The sequence below is a fragment of the Xyrauchen texanus genome, chromosome 29 (genome assembly GCF_025860055.1).
Source record: "Xyrauchen texanus isolate HMW12.3.18 chromosome 29, RBS_HiC_50CHRs, whole genome shotgun sequence".
NCBI lineage: Eukaryota > Metazoa > Chordata > Actinopteri > Cypriniformes > Catostomidae > Xyrauchen > Xyrauchen texanus.
Window position 1 is genome coordinate 35,882,783 of NC_068304.1, and position 16,355 is coordinate 35,899,137.

General features: G+C 38.7%; 1 protein-coding gene across 3 annotated transcripts in view; it reads left to right on the top strand.

Annotated features, from left to right (window-relative positions):
• The first annotated feature begins 5,488 nt into the window (after positions 1-5,488).
• LOC127622699 (unconventional myosin-VIIa-like) overlaps positions 5,489-16,355 on the top strand; it is a 46,274-nt gene continuing 35,407 nt past the window's right edge. For 2 of the 3 annotated variants that reach the window (XM_052096742.1, XM_052096741.1), the window contains exons 1-9: positions 5,489-5,506; positions 10,601-10,714; positions 10,798-10,950; positions 13,047-13,231; positions 13,938-14,059; positions 14,199-14,341; positions 14,656-14,769; positions 14,988-15,141; positions 15,299-15,375. In XM_052096742.1, coding sequence (XP_051952702.1) covers positions 5,489-5,506; positions 10,601-10,714; positions 10,798-10,950; positions 13,047-13,231; positions 13,938-14,059; positions 14,199-14,341; positions 14,656-14,769; positions 14,988-15,141; positions 15,299-15,375 — 1,080 coding nt within the window. Of the gene's footprint in view, positions 5,507-9,083; positions 9,201-10,600; positions 10,715-10,797; positions 10,951-13,046; positions 13,232-13,937; positions 14,060-14,198; positions 14,342-14,655; positions 14,770-14,987; positions 15,142-15,298; positions 15,376-16,355 lie in introns of all 3 variants that reach the window. The other variant, XM_052096740.1, reaches the window with a different exon arrangement.

Consider the following 16,355-nt stretch of genomic DNA (forward strand, 5'->3'; position numbering starts at 1 on the left):
AACAAGGATAGACGGCTGGATGTGTGTGTGTGTGTGTGTGTGTGTCTGTTAGAGAGAGAGAGCGCAAGAGAGCGTTTGCGATCAACTGTTGCCACACCCAAGCAGAGATGCTGTCAGCTTTCTGAAGGTCAGCTTTCTCAGTGGAATATAGACGTCCAAGCGGGGGTATTCCTCGCTATTTCGTGGTAGCCGGTGCGCAAGAGTCATTCACTATAGAAGCAGCGATGTCTTCCACCATTTTAAACAGTATGTATCCAATGTGGAATCTCTGATAAAAGGAAAGCACCTTGAGTTCTGTAATAAATTAGTTGTGTCTCTCAGCTGTGATGAGCGTTAATCTGGAAGTTGTCCATTTAAAGCTGTTCAAAGCTATTTATTAGCTTTGGTAATGTATTCGTAATACCAGCGATCACAGAGCTCTGTTCTATGTAAACAATGACTAACGGATTCACTTTGTCACCAACTGGCTCAAATTAAACACAAAAATGATCTTTTGCCACAACCTGCTGGGTAACAGATGTAATTTCAAAAATAAAGACAGTAACTCCTATCAGATCTGCACTGCTCTTACACTTTAGTTTAGAACAGCATTGTGGCGTGGCAGGGCAGAGGGCGGGGGCCGGGTCGTGATTCTACACACCGGTCCCTTATCAGGCTAATCAAGCCTCCGAGAGGGACAAAGGCCCACTGCGGAGGATTGTGCGGGAGAGAGAGAGATAGTTTACGGACATGTCCGTCATGTGTGTTTGTGTCTTCTGTTTTAAGTTATTCATTAAAATATTATTTATATTATCAAGCCGGTTCTCGCCTCCTCCTTTCCATTGAATTCTTTACAAGCATGAACACAAGCGGAGTGATACACACACAGTGAAGCGTCCGAGTGCTGATGGTGTCAGACCATCAGTGATCATGGAATGTCTCTCGTCCAATCAGATTCGAGGACTGGAACTAACTGTGATTATATATCTATCTATATATATATATATATATATATACACACACACACACACACACAGTATATAGATACATACATTTACATAAAAATACATAAATAAAAGCATGCACTCATCTCAGCTGAAACAATGTCTTTTCATGTACAGTGCCAGTGTGGTGTTTATAAAGCAAACCCTTTTATTTGAAATCAACTTGTCAATTTCATGTTGAATGTCTGTAAAATTAAGCACTCAAATAACATGCATTGTAAGCAGTGACCTTTTCATCTGTTAAACATTGACTTGTAAAATACCGCCTGTTAATTTGCATTTGAGAATTTAAGTGTTGGGTGTCTTTGCTTTTACTGTGTCTCTTACATGACGTGACTCTGCTTTTTATCAAATATGCCATATCAGTATGTTGTGTTGGCATATTCGAGTGTGTGTGTGTGCGCGCGTGCTATCTCGAGTTTTTCCCTGCTGAGCTCATACCTCCCTCGTGCCACTCTCTTAACATCCTGTGGCCCGTCATAACCCCCTGAGGGATCAGTGACTGTGAATGAGAGTGCCGTCACAACTAATAGACCAGACAGAGCAGTAGAGGCATCACACAGAGTGAAACCCACAGGGGCCTACCTCCTCATCGAGAGTCATTCTCCATCCTCCGTCCTGCCCCTGACCCAGTGTGGAGGTGTGCTCTCAACTCACCTGAAACCAAGAGAAGAGCATCTTTCCTGCATTGTGGTGAGTTTCTGCTGTATGGTGCTGCTTTTTGTAGGCTGAAGACTAGAATATTCTTCGAGCCACTGATCTATGTTATCTATATTATTGTTATATTGATCTATAAGAAAGATCAGCGCTCCCAGAATAATCTACACTGCCATTTCAAAATGTGAGGGATTTTATTTTAGTAATGAAGCTGACCCTTTCTTTTATTCCTTCTGTTATAGTTGTTAAATGTGTTCTATTATAGGAAATTACTGTGGTAGCCTAGACATCCTAACAAATATTGTTCCAACTATCTTTGTGTGGTGTGACTTAATTTATACTCATTAATACATTACATCATTTTAATATTTAAAATGTTTTTGTTATTCATAATTATATAGATTATTTATAACACCATGGCACTATACACTACGACACTGAATGATCACCATGTAAAACCACCATTTAAAATGCATTTGTCACACAAAATTGTGCATCACTCTTATAACACTTTACATATAGTAACCTGCTTCAAGCCTTGTATACAAGTTTTAGATCAGACTTGGCACTTAAATGACCTGTGACGTGGTGAAATTGGAGGGTTTTTATGGCAAACTGTCTGATGCATGCTACATTTTTTACAAGGATAAGGTACATATTGTGAGGTTTGCATGTTTTCTTGCTGTTCAGCATTTAATTCAGTATTTGTCTAGCTGTCACTCACTCGACGTTGTGTCACCTCTGATCTTTGAGAAAAGGCCAATGGGAATTGGTGATTGGAATTTGCATGCCACTCCCCCGGACAAACGGGTATAAAAGGAGCTGGCACGCAACCACTCATTCAGATTCTTTTTTCAGAGCTGAGCAATACTGAGCAGCGAGTCCCACTGCCGTTCCATTCACCTCACGAGAAGCGTTTACTGTTGGATATACGGCGCATTTCAGCAGATTTCTCTCTCTTGTTTATGACTAGTGCAGTGTACGCCTTCGACAGCTGAAAGAGTATATATTCTTGCAAAAAAAAAAAGGATATTTCCTTCTAAAAGAGCGCACACTGACAGAGAGCGTCTTTTTAAAGATGCTTTTTCATCTGTGTGTAGTTCCTGGATGCGGTCGCCATCTCTCCGCTTCTGACGGCAACGATTGCTGTCTCACGTGTCTGGGACGTAGACAAGTTGAGTCAGCATTCGTGGATGGCTCATGTTCTCACTGCGAGAGCATGACCATGGGAACTCTAGCAGCATCCCGCCCAGTCCTTCTACCTATGGGTACGAGGTCGGTTAGCGCTGGGGGCGATTTGGGGACCCAATGGGAGTGATTCTGCCGTGTAACCCCCATGGACCTCCCATTCCCCAGTACACTCGTTTTCCCCGGTCGAATTCTGGGATGAGTCAGGCAGCTCGAGTGTCAGGCTGCCGCGAGTGTCAGGCTGGAGTGGAACCCTCCACCCTGCCCTGAGCCCTCGTGGCTTGATGATTGTTTCCTGGGTTTGCAGAGCCGCTCACGGCCACACCCTTCCCCGGTTCCATTCTTTCCAGAGGTGCACGAGGAACTCACAAATTCGTGGCGGGCACCTTTTACTGCCCGGACCCGACTTCTGGGTTCTCCGTCTCACTACTCTTGACGGTGGGGCGGCCAGGGGGTATACAGATATTCCTCAGTGGATAAGGTGGTTACGGTGCACTTGTGAAGAAGCAGACGGAGGCCATCCAACACATCCTGCCCTGGCACGGTTCAAGGTTTAATTAGACATTGAAATATTAATGGCAGTATGCATGCAGCTCTATTCGGCACATTTAATGTGCTCGTCCCAGCGTGTCCAGCCCTGATCAACCAGCTAGACTTACAGGAAGTACATAACCGCTTCACTTCGGTCTTCCATTAGACGATGTGGACCACGTTCACAGTTTGATTATTGGAAAGTCTATTATTTGCAACTTAACACAACTTGCTTTAGGCGCCCCTCTGTGGACATTTAATCCGGTAGCACTTCCCTGCTTCAGCCACTGGGGGATGAATTTGGGTAATCAATGACCACTACAGTAGAATAAAAAAACGTAACGCACTAGTCAAATTCACAGTTAGATCAGTCTGCTTTTGTCAGCCATTTACAGTATGTTGTTGTAAATAAATCCTAAACATAAAGACAGCCATAATTACAAATTATGAGTAAGGGTCAAAAGGTTTTATGTAACAACACACCCTGAATGGTTTAAAATATCTTTTAAAGATCTGTCCGCTGTAGTGGATGTCAAACAGATCACGTTCATCAGGGGGTTAGAGGTCAGCCACTACCTAAGGGATGTTGAATAGAGGAAATGTGAGGCAGGCCCTGTGGTGCCTGAATAATTTAGCATGAGAATGTTTACAGACTTTTTTTTATTTTTATTTATGTTACTTTGTTGTTCTTGTCATTGTTAGGTTTTTCCTTTCACCTGGTTCTTTCAAACTTAATGACAGCAGTGACATTGTGTGTTTTCCTGCATTTTAGCGGCAGAATTGTAGTATTTTGTGTCCACTTGATTAAAAGCCATTACATGACCATGACTGCGACTAATGAGGAAACCAGACCTGGGAGTCTAGTACTAAATGGCTTTGTGTGTGTGTGTGTGTGTGTGTGTGTGTGTCTTTCTTTTGTCAGTGCTTGACAGTTATTATGTCCCACACCAGTCTAGGGTTGTCGAGGAGAGACAAAATTAAAAAGGTTTGGGGTTCCCCTTCTTCCATCCCAGCACTCAATGATCACTCAAGTTTAAAATCCAAAACAAAAGTATTTTTTTAATCGTAACAAGAAGTCAAAAAGGCTTCAGGAGGTCCTGAAAAGTCCAAAATAACAAACAAAACTTAAAATGTATATCTGTTGGGGAGTCAAAACTACCTTACCTAACAAAGAAAAAGTGCAAATAAACAACATTAACTTCCCTACCTCCCTCACTAAAAAATGAAAGGTTGAACAAACATGGCACCCACCTCCCTACAGCTTCCACACTTAACTAGTAATTACAATATTTACACAATGATTAAGGTTAACTTCAACAAGTTACCTTCAACTCACTATTTACAACAGTAGACGACCGACCGACCGCCCGCCATCCATCCATCCATCCATCCGACGCAACTGTCTAGTCTAGTCTGGTCTGGTCTGGTCTGGGATGGGGGTGGGGGGGGGAAGGAAGTTCCCTTTGCAGTTAAGATCTGCTTGGGATTTATCCTGTTTCCCTCTCCTCACCAACCAATCCAGACAGGGGAGTGATTGGTAATCATCATTGCAGACCCCTGATGTTAATCACCCTGCAAGGAGGCCGGAGGAAGAGAGAGATATAGAGAAACAAAACAGGATAACCACAACACAAAGTGGACAAAATCTCCAATTGCAAGAAGGCCAATGCCATACATCTATAGATGTAATTCAACAAAATAAGTTGACAAAGGAAGGAACCAATAAACACATAACACAGTGTACATTCAATTAAAAGTTTATGTGCATTAATGACAAAAACTGTATATGTGTAGTTGACATGAAATGCCAAGCAGTGTGACATGCTGCACTTCATGTAAACAATGTTTTTCTTATTCTTGTATACTGTACATTAATCTATTGACTATACATGAAGTTTCTATGAGCTCATATTAATTTAATTGCTCCACATGGCTTACATGTACTTTAAAAAATTTATTTGATGTGCAAAAAAGAATATTATGGACATAATATCTGGGAACTACCCATGTATGCATTTTTGTGATTCTATATTGTGTTACTTCTCTTTATTAATGTATATATGTGGCTCTTTCTCAGGGTCTCGTGTGCTGATGTCTGATGTCCAGGAATAATTACAAACAGCACAGTCATGGTCATTCTACAGCAGGTAGATTTATCTTTTAAACACACAAGCACTTGCTTGTTGTGTAATACAAAATTATTTGGGGCTGAATACATTGATGTGACTAGTGTAGTGTCCATGTAATTCTTAAAGGAAAGTTCTGGTTTCAAATTGATCTGTGCTTATTAATCTCGGTTATTGTTCATTTCAACATATGCTAATGTTTGTTTGTTTATTTGGTTAAAAGTGGAAAATTCAATATGAACTAACAAACTGAACAACAGTGAGTTTGTGTTGTTCTGTAACTGTATAAGTCAGTTAGTGCATCTCTGGTTTGACATTGAGACACACACATATACACACACATGTAAACACTACAGTTCAGAAATAAATCTTCTTTACTGGAGCAGAGAACTTAAATGCTGTTAACTAATTATGTCTAATCTGATCAGGGTCTCTCTTCTGTTCCTGCGTATCCTTGCAACCACAAACATTTTCTCTGCCCTTAATAATGTCAATTTTCATCTTTCTTTTTCCGGTTTGACTCGTTTATTTCCTGTCAATCTTATGCTCCTCTAATGTTGAGAAAATACATTGTTTAAGTGCCTGTGCCCCCTTGAGCTGTGTTGGATGATAATCCTTAGTGCAAGTGTACCTCGAATGTTCTTATGTTACTGTATTATGGTGTCGCGATAAATCAGAATCTGAAGACTGTTGTCAGATTGCTCACGCTAGTGAATATTTCTTAGTATATTTGGCTTCTGGTTGGCACATTCCTGAAAGTATTGACCACAAAAAAGCTTTTGAACCATTAGAAAAATAATATGCAATTAATTTAACACCCTCTATGTTGTCACTATGTATACCAGTGAGGTTTTATTGTTTACCCAACAGCTATTACAAAAATATGATGATTTTGGAATTAGTTTGGAGGATAGATCTCTCTCTCTCTCTCTCTCAAGTCGTTCATGGTTATGTTTTGTTTTGATTCACATTTTTATATGCACTTGGGTTCATCACTTTACCATCGTCTCTTCGTCTGCCTGTCATTGCCTGCCAGCATCATTACAATAGCTAAAACAGCTCACTTCTTTTCGCCATTTTCCTTTGCTGTAGACAACACGTGCTTCCGCATTCGTCACTTTTCACCGGAGCTTACACTACGCCTACGTCATATGCCAGAACTCGACTCTCTTGTGAACGCGAGGAAGGTCGTTACCGGAAGCCAGTGATTATAGTTTATAAAGTTATAAATATGGATATTTTTCTTTCAAAAACCCATCACTTCACTTCAGAAGGCCTTTATTAACCCCCTGGAGCCCTATGGATTACTTTTTTGATGGATGAATGCGCTTTTTTGGGCTTCAAAATCTAAGGTACCATTCACTCCCATTATAAAGCTTGGAAGAGCCAAGATATTTTTTAATATAACTCCGATTGTGTTTGGCTGAAAGAAGAAAGTCATATACACCTAGGATGGCTTGAGGGTGAGTAAATTATGGGATCATTTTCATTTTTGGGTGAACTTAACCTTTAAGAAACTGACGCTGATGTGCTGTTATTTTGGTTTAATTGTTTTCAGTGTGCTACATGTTTCACATATGTCTTACAGTTAAAGTTGGAACAGTGTTTTAAAATACCACCCATGTATTTTGTCCTGCTCTATTACACTTAAACTGGAGAATTATAGTATTGTTTGTGAGGATAATTAACCTATGTACTGTAACTAAGCACACATACACCACAACATGTTACAGCATCATTTGCGCTTCCTGAATAATTTACCTTCTCTGCTGTCTCACACACCTGCACAGGCTTTAAATGCTCAGCATTACCTGCTTCCATGTTCCTGTCTCTTTTTTAAAATACTGAAGCATGTTTTAAATCATCTCTAGCACAAAACTGGACATCACAGAATTATTATATTAGGAGTTAGAGGTAAAAAGAAAGTAGAGAACAGTGCATTGGTTTCTTTAATGATGTGTATTAATATGGTATAGGCCACTTCTCAATAATAATAGCGGTATTATTTAAAAAGCAAGGTTACTGGAACAAACTGAAAAACTCTTTGTCTCACAAAATCTCACAAAACCTGTCATGAACACATCCACCTTTCACCCCAAAATGAAAAGATAGAAATAACATTCTCATTACTGTTATGCGATTTAAAAAAATTATTAAAGTGTAGGGTATTTATTCATCATGGTAATATTTGTAAGTGGTATTTAATTTTTTAAAGCTTGAACTACAGTTTTTAATGCTATACATTAATACAGTATAAAACTAATGTTTCTCTAATGAGAATTGACGAAAATGAGAATTACAAAAACATTTACAGTGCAACAGACAAAGTAAAAGGTCACAATATACATTATGGGAGGTAAATGTCCTTGAAGTTATATTCCGAGTTCAATACAAGTTAAGACAAATCGACAGCATATGTGGCATAATGTTAATGACCACCAAATTTTTTTTTCAAAATTATATAAAACAACAAACAACGTGGTTACAGTAAGGAACTTACAATGGAAGGGAATAAGGCCAGTCCATAAACATTAAAATACAAAGTTTCAAAATGTAAACATACACTACCTGCATTACAGTGTTTACCATATAACAGATTTGTTTTTTGTGATCACCATTATGCTACAAATGCTGTTGATTGATCTTAACTTAAAAATAACCTGGCATAACATTTAATTGTTTTGAAAAAAGTGTCACATTGCAAAAAATCTTTTTTTTGTTATGACACGGTCATGTTCTCGATAGGTTTCGTAATTAATTTCCCTGAATCATCTAGCTGTAACTAAGTCTGTTAGAAGTTTTCATAATGAAAGACAGAGCAGAGGAGTGAGCAAACAGCACAATTGTTGTCTTGGCATGAATTATTCACATACTCACGGTTGCTAGGATTGTATCAGCGTCGACGGCCAGCAATGCTGCCTTCTCAGACGTGACAGCTGTGGTCAAATGGTGTTAGATTCTCCCTCTACCTGGATTGATTTGCCTTTGGGGATATTTAGTTAATGAAAAAGCTCCATATTATCTGGGGATACACCAGCATGGACACTGCTGCTGGAGAGATAACATGTGGGGCTAAAGTAGGAAAAGACTCCATGCAGACAACATATAATAACAGAAACAGAGGGGGAAAAGAATGATATATGGTCAGTCAGACTGTAGATTAAAACTAACCTCTTTAAGGACAAGAAAGTGCAAACAAATGACAAGAACAACAATATAGGACTAATTAAAGAAAAAATACAAATACGAGTATCAGACATGTTTGCATGTAGATTTTAAGGACCAAAAAGCGACAGAGACATCTTCCAGGTCTCACTAGACAAACGGACCATCCTTGGGCCTCAGATTGGGTTCCTCTAGTCTGTGTTTGTCTCATTGAGGACATCGTACAGACAGTCTGGATTCAACATTTGATCTTTTTGTGTCTCCACTATTGTTTTTATCCTATTGTTGGATGTAAAGGAAGCTGGTCCTGTAACATCCTGGGTCTCTGCTGGGCTGAAGGTCGGTTAACTTGTGGATCTGTGCGTTCGCGGTGGTGTATCAGGTGGTGTTCTCTGTCTGGAGTTTTGCCGTTAGTATGGATTAGAGTTTGAAGATACTCTTGAGGATGTACAAGCGTCGGGATTATGTTGAACTCTACGAGAAGGATCAGGAGAAATGGGCTTTATTACGAAATGTCAACACTGTGTTTAAACACACCACTCTACTACCGGTACAACATGCGTGTGTGTGAGTGTGTGTGTGTGTGTGTGTGTGTGTGTGTGTGTGGAGTGTTACCAGTTACATATGAGCACAGTGCTTGTTTATACTTGTGCATTTGTTGGTGGTTTATTGGTTAAAGAAACATTTATCCTGAAAATGAAAATTATGTCATAATTTTTTGCCATCATATTCCAAACCTGTAAAACACAAAAAAATGTTGATACATCTCCTTTTGTGTTCCATGGAAGAAAGTGATAACATGATGGTGAGTAAATGATGAGGGAATTTTCATTTTTATGTAAAGTTTCCTTTCAAATGATTTAAGTGTTACAGAAAGATTTAAATGTACATTGAAGCTATATAAGTAAAAATCACATGCCATTTTAATGGTATGTTTGTTTTTGATTAAGCAATGCATGTTTTCTTTGAATTGACTGGACAATCCTGTCCACTTGAGTAAAAAATGTAATGTAGCGCCGATGATGTCACAGTGTCTGAATCATTGAAGCCCAATGAAATGACTTGATTTATGCATTATTTTTTCCTGTGACTAATTTCCCATCGAAACAGGAGGTATTGACATAATGATACGCTTCTCCCCTTGTATTTAGTAGCCTAAAGCCTTTTATTTATGTCACAGACGAGAACATTAACTTGCTCCTGTCATGAAAATATCCTGGTTCTATTTTACTCCAAAAGCAAATAAACAAAAAACAAATTCTGTTTTTCCACTTTTCATAAAGAAAATGGTGCTTATTTTAGGGCCATTAAGATTGCTCATGAAAGTTATGCAGAAATAATTTCATTTAAATTTTTATATATTGCAGTAGTTTCATTTTTGCTGATTTAAACCACCTTTCATTTTTGCTGATTTAATAAAAATACAAAAAATGCATTATTGCACAAATTATGACAGCATATATGTTAAAAAAGAATTCTGTTGTGGTAATGACAATCATCATTGAAAGTAATGGGAATGGGCGGTGGGGGGTAAAATGTGTGAAAGTGTCCTTAAACTAATGTCACAATGTAGAAAATCTTAATGGTCCTAAATGTAGGCTTGACAGTTTTTTGAGAATGACCCTATTAGTAGTCATTCATGAGAGCATTTTATTGGCAAAAAAACCTGGATACGCCCACGAGTGCAAGATGACTCATCGTCATATTTGGTGCTTTTACTCCGTAAGAGAAAGACTGTAAATTATATTACGGTTAGAGAAAGGCTGTATATTTTAAGTGAGCTGACCTGCTAAGTTTTTTTATTTATGTTAGAAAAACTAGATGGCCTTAAAGCTAATAAACAGATAAAAAAATTTAAATTTGGATTTCATGTGGTCATTAAATGGTTTTGGTCCATGTGATAATTAGACTGAGGTCATTTAAGAACACTGTGATGGTTGATGGTTTTAGGGCGACTATGTCTGGCTGGACCTAAAGACCGGCCGTGAATTTGAGGTCCCGATTGGAGCCGTGGTGAAGCTCTGCGATTCCGGTCAGATCCAGGTTTTGGATGATGAAGGAAATGTAAGTAACTAAATATGATCATAATTGCCTTTGTGTTACACTAAAAGGCAGATCGTTGAATTATTGAATCTTCATGTTTTCAGGAACACTGGATCTCCCCCCAAAATGCCATCAACATCAAACCGATGCACCCCACCTCGATCCATGGGGTGGAAGACATGATTCGACTAGGCGATCTGAATGAGGCTGGAATTCTCCGGAACCTTCTCATCCGCTACAGAGAACATCTCATCTATGTAAGTTTTCCTCCTGGTGCCAAAACTGTGATTTTGGAAGATCTGTTGATGTTTGCATTGCAAAAGTGGCTGACTTCTCATTATTCCATTTATTACAAGACCACTTGCCAAATAAATAGGAAAGATGCAGGTCTTGTAACCGGTTTGTACCAGTTAATATCTCGTAACCAACATTCAGACACAATATTGGCAGATACTTCTTTTTTTTTTTTCAAAATAATGATATTCTTAGAATTATAATTCTAGCATGGACAAGAGGATATGTTTATTTAAAGGGGCTTAAAGTAATTTCATTTGAAGAACAGGAAGAATTCATGCTTGCTTGATACTGGGCAGAGCACATTCTGAGGTCCATAAGTTTTTCTCACCTGATAAAATAGTTTGCCATTTATAAGAGCTTTAAAATATTTCATTGATCATTATGTTGGTGGTCACAACGACTTTAGGCTACACAAGAGTGAAAAATGTACCTCATGTACATGTAGGAGTGCTAAATCTACCCCGTTTGCTTAATGGTTTTGTCTTTAAATAACTGCCCTTAATCATTCGCTCTGGTTATATTCTCTTGTCTGTCTGTCTGTGTAAAGACTAACTGTGGGGGTCGGGTGAGTACTCGCATCAGTTTTTTTGTGGCTTTTTCTCAGTTTCTCTGAGCGACTGCGTTTTCATTATGGTGTTGCGTTTCAACATGGCCATTAGGTGTGTGGTAACAGACGCTGATACATCTCACTGAAACATCACCCTTTGAAGAGCAAGAAGCCTGTGCATTCTGCTCTCATTGTCATCTTACTAGCTGCATTTTGTACGAATATTGGCTTTAGGTGTCTGTTGTCTGTTGACATGTCAGCATGTCTTTACATCAGGACTTGTCATGTTGATAAGTAAATACACTAGTATTTTGAGTTTTTAATATTTTTTTAACATTAAAGTCTTGTGTCAGTGTCAGCAGAAGACAACTCCTCATAAATGGAAAAATAAATGTAATGTTTTGGAAAGTGTCCAAAATGAACACATACATTTTTTTTTTACATGTTGTTTCTGAAAGTTCATGTACCCTGAAATCAACCCCATTCAGCCAAATTACTGACAAGAGTCATCCCTCATCAGGCAGTTTTGTTTTTTCAAGCCTCATCACATTTATCTCTAGTGCTACTGATAGCATGTTACACACGCAACCTCTGAATCACGGTCATGGTCCCATGGAAACAGGAAACAATGGCGTTCACAGAAACAATGGTGAGCGTGTTTCAGAGGTTGCATTTTCGTTGTGAAATTACATTTTTACCGCACTGGCGGTTGGGTTTAGGTTTGGGTGTATACTAGAGTTAATAAAATATGACTTTCATACTTCATGTAACTGTACTACATCATTTACAACTACAAATACAACTGGCTTTTGGCACCACTCTGTGGACATTTCACCTGCAAACTGGAGCTCCCGCTTGCACATACGTTCAATAGTACTTCCAGGCTCCAGGGGGCAGTATATTTGAATTTTGGTTAGCACAGACTGATTTCAGCAGCTAAACTTTCAACCCATTAACACCAAATTCACAGTACGATTGGTCTGAAGGGTCCTTCAGTATGTTATGTTTTGCATTGGTTACAAATAAGCTGCATATTAGACTTAAAATTGCTGTAAGGGATTTTTTGGAACTCAGTGCATAAAATGTCACTATTACCTTGCAGATATTGGTCAAAAAGTGATCCTGAGATGTCACACCTGTCTCCGCGACAGCCCTAGACTCTGCCGTGAGGTTTAAGCAAGCGTGAAGCATTTACATGTTTCCATGGGTCTAATTCATTGGCTAATTCTAGCAGAAGTTAGCAAAAAACAGGTCCTTTAAAATCAACAACATAAACAACTTAAAATTGTCACACAATTAATGTATTAATGACATGAGCCACAGTGATATTTCTTTAGCTTCATGACTGACAGAATTTAGAGATAGAGCACCAAGAGGGTCCTCCAATCATGTTTACATCAGTTGGTCCATCCTGTTTAAACTCTCTCCAAACCCACATTTAAACCACTTCAAACCATTCCAGCACAAGTTTTTTAGTCTGCTTAAACTATGTTTCTGTATCCTCTGTAGACGTATACCGGGTCAATCCTAGTGGCTGTAAACCCCTATAAGCTGCTGCCCATCTATACAGCTGACCAGATTCGCCTCTACACCAACAAGAAGATTGGAGAGTTGCCACCACATATCTTTGCTATCGCTGACAACTGCTACTTCAACATGCAACGCAACAACAAAGATCAGTGCTGTATCATAAGGTGTGGGGAAACTTCTAAGATTATGTATGCAAAAACTAAGTATGAGTGCCTCCATTAAAGCTTTATGAAATGTATTGCAGATGTCTTTCGAATGTGTCCATCCACTTTTTTGTGTCGTGTGGCTTTGGGACAGATATGGGCTGGTTACACTAAGGTTGTAGGTGCAAACCCCACGCAGGGCAATTCACGAGCTACCACCATGGAACCATGGTGCATGGAACCCTAGCTTGGGTCATGTCAAGTAAACCTTGTTCTCTGAGATTAGAGAGATTTGCTTTAGTTGCTACTAAGGTTAGGGTTAGTCAATGGTATTTAAGATAACTTTTATTTATTTTAAATTCGGAACTAGCATTGGAAACCTGATTAAAAATATGGTCCTGTACTTCGAAATAGACCAAGTGCCTAGAGCTGAAGTTCAAATTAAAACAACATTTAAGTTTGACTGGGAAGGATCTGGGATGAAGACAAGCAAAGGGAGTATTCACATTGAATGTGTCCTTGCACTAAAAAAGCTGGAATGCAGATGTCTTTAGATTGAAGTTCATTTTAACTTGGCACGGTCTAAAAAAATGAGCCGCTCCAGCATGTTCCCATTTAGACTCGACCCCCAGGTTGTCCCAAACGGATTGTCCCTGTGCTAAAATGTACTGCAAGAATATTAAAAAATTTGTCCATTTAAGTTCAACTTTCTGTATCTCCCCATCAGTGGCGAGTCTGGAGCAGGGAAAACAGAAAGCACCAAGTTGATTCTACAGTTTTTGGCTGCTATAAGTGGTCAGCACTCCTGGATTGAGCAACAGGTTTTGGAGGCAAACCCCATCTTAGAAGGTAAGAGTTCTAGGGTCTACCTGGAGGGATTTGTGTTCTGGAAACAGCACCTCTGTCTGAAACATGCTGCTCTGAATCTGGTTTGAGGGGAATTTATTTACAAGGATTTACTAACAAAGGCAGGTGCTTTACCCAACAGCCTTTGGGAATGCCAAGACCATCCGAAACGATAACTCCAGCCGGTTCGGGAAGTATATTGACATCCACTTCAACAAAAGAGGAGCTATAGAGGGGGCAAAGATTGAGCAGTACCTTCTGGAGAAATCCAGAGTGTGTCGACAGGTACAAACAAATTTGAAGATGAATTCTGCTTTGACTGAAATTAACTGTGTATTTGCGGTACAAAGTAGTAGGTAGAATGGCAGTGGTTTGAAAAGAAACCACTCCTAAAATAAAGCAAATAATGTAACCAAGACAAGATATCTAATTTTACAAAAAATATCTGTACAAACTGTGATTTTGTGTTATTTAAGTTGTAAAACACTAAAGTAAACTTTTTTAAAAATGTAATTAAACCAAACTGCAACGTTTGTGAAATGTTTTATTTAGGTTTATTTAAAAAGCGTTCAATTTGCCTCATTCCTGCACTATTTTAGGCTCGTGATGAGAGAAACTACCACATATTCTACTGTATGTTGAAGGGTATGACTCCAGACCAGAAGAAGAAGCTCGGCTTGGGTAAAGCCACAGACTACACTTATCTTACTATAGTGAGTCATGGTCTTTGCTCAGATTTTGTAGCAGTGGAGTATACATGTTATGTTTTACTTCAGAAAAACAATGTCAAATTTTTACAGCAGAAACTGATGCCTGCAAAATGACTCAATTTATGCAGTAGCTATGCCACTAACAAACATTAGCATTATGAGTATACAATTAGCACCTTCATCCAGAGTCTATTGGTGTCTTTCTCACTGTCTAATCTCAGGGCAATTGCACTGTTTGCGATGGTCGTGATGATCAGAAAGAATACTCAAACATCCGTTCGGCCATGAAGGTCCTCATGTTCACAGACAAAGAGAACTTGGAGATCTCCAAGCTGCTAGCAGCTATTCTACACATGGGCAACCTGAACTATGAGGGTGAGTCTGCATGGACAGTCATGTCTACCCTGGAGTCCATCTCTATGTTCAGTTATTTTATATGATTTTTTTTTTGTTATGTGCTATTGACTTAGATAGCATTGGAAGTGTAAACAGCTGACTTGGGCGTTAAAATAGTTATACATTTCTTTCACAGCTCGCACATATGATAATTTGGATGCCTGTGAGGTGGTGCGCTGCTCAGATTTGTCCACTGCAGCTGTTTTATTAGAGGTATGGTGTTAAATGATATAGTTTAGCTGCTAAAAGCAAAGGACATAGCCAACATGCATTTTTTTTTATCATAAGAACTTTTTCAGAACAATTTTCAGAATTAGATCTCTAAAAAAGAGAGAGAGATTGATTATGGTTATAGAAATGGTAATAAATGAGTTCATGAATTCTGTGTGGTATCAGATGTTTGATTATGTTAGCATGGTAGTATATGTACCATGCTAACATAATCTCTGATCATATGTTTGATCATATGTTTGAGCGCCCTCTTGTGACTAACATGGAAACACAACTACAGAGATGACCATAGCTGAAGTGTGACTTTTTCCGGTGTAAAAATATTTTCTCCTATCCCAGCTTAAAGAGATAGTTCATCCAGAAATGAAAATATTTTACTCACCCTCATGCCATCCCAGATGTTTATGACTTTCTTCCTTCTGCTGAACACAAACAAAGATTTTTAGAAGAATATCTCAGCTCTGTAGGTTCATACTATGCAAGTGAATGTGAACACAGATTTGTAGCTCCAAAAATCACATAAATGAAACATAAAAGTAATCCATTTGACTCCAGTGGATAAATCCATATCTTCAGAAGCGATATAATAGTTGAGGGCGAGAAACAGAACAATATTTAAGACCTTTTTTGCTCTAAATCTCTACTTTAACTTTCAGATGGGAAAGTGAAACTAAACAGGCACCACATGTAAAAGTGAAAGTGGAGATTTGGAGTAAAAAAAAAAGGTCTTAAATGTGAATTTGTTTCTCACCCACACCTATTGTATTGCTTTTGTTTCATCGTCTTTTGGGTTACTTCTATGGTTCCTTTATATGATTTTTGGTGCTACAAAGGTTTGATCACTATTCACTTGCATAGTATGAACCTACTGAGCTGAGATATTGTTTGTTTTCTGCTGAAGAAAGATATATACAAATATGGGATGACATGGGGGTGAGTAAATGATGAGAGAATTTTCATTT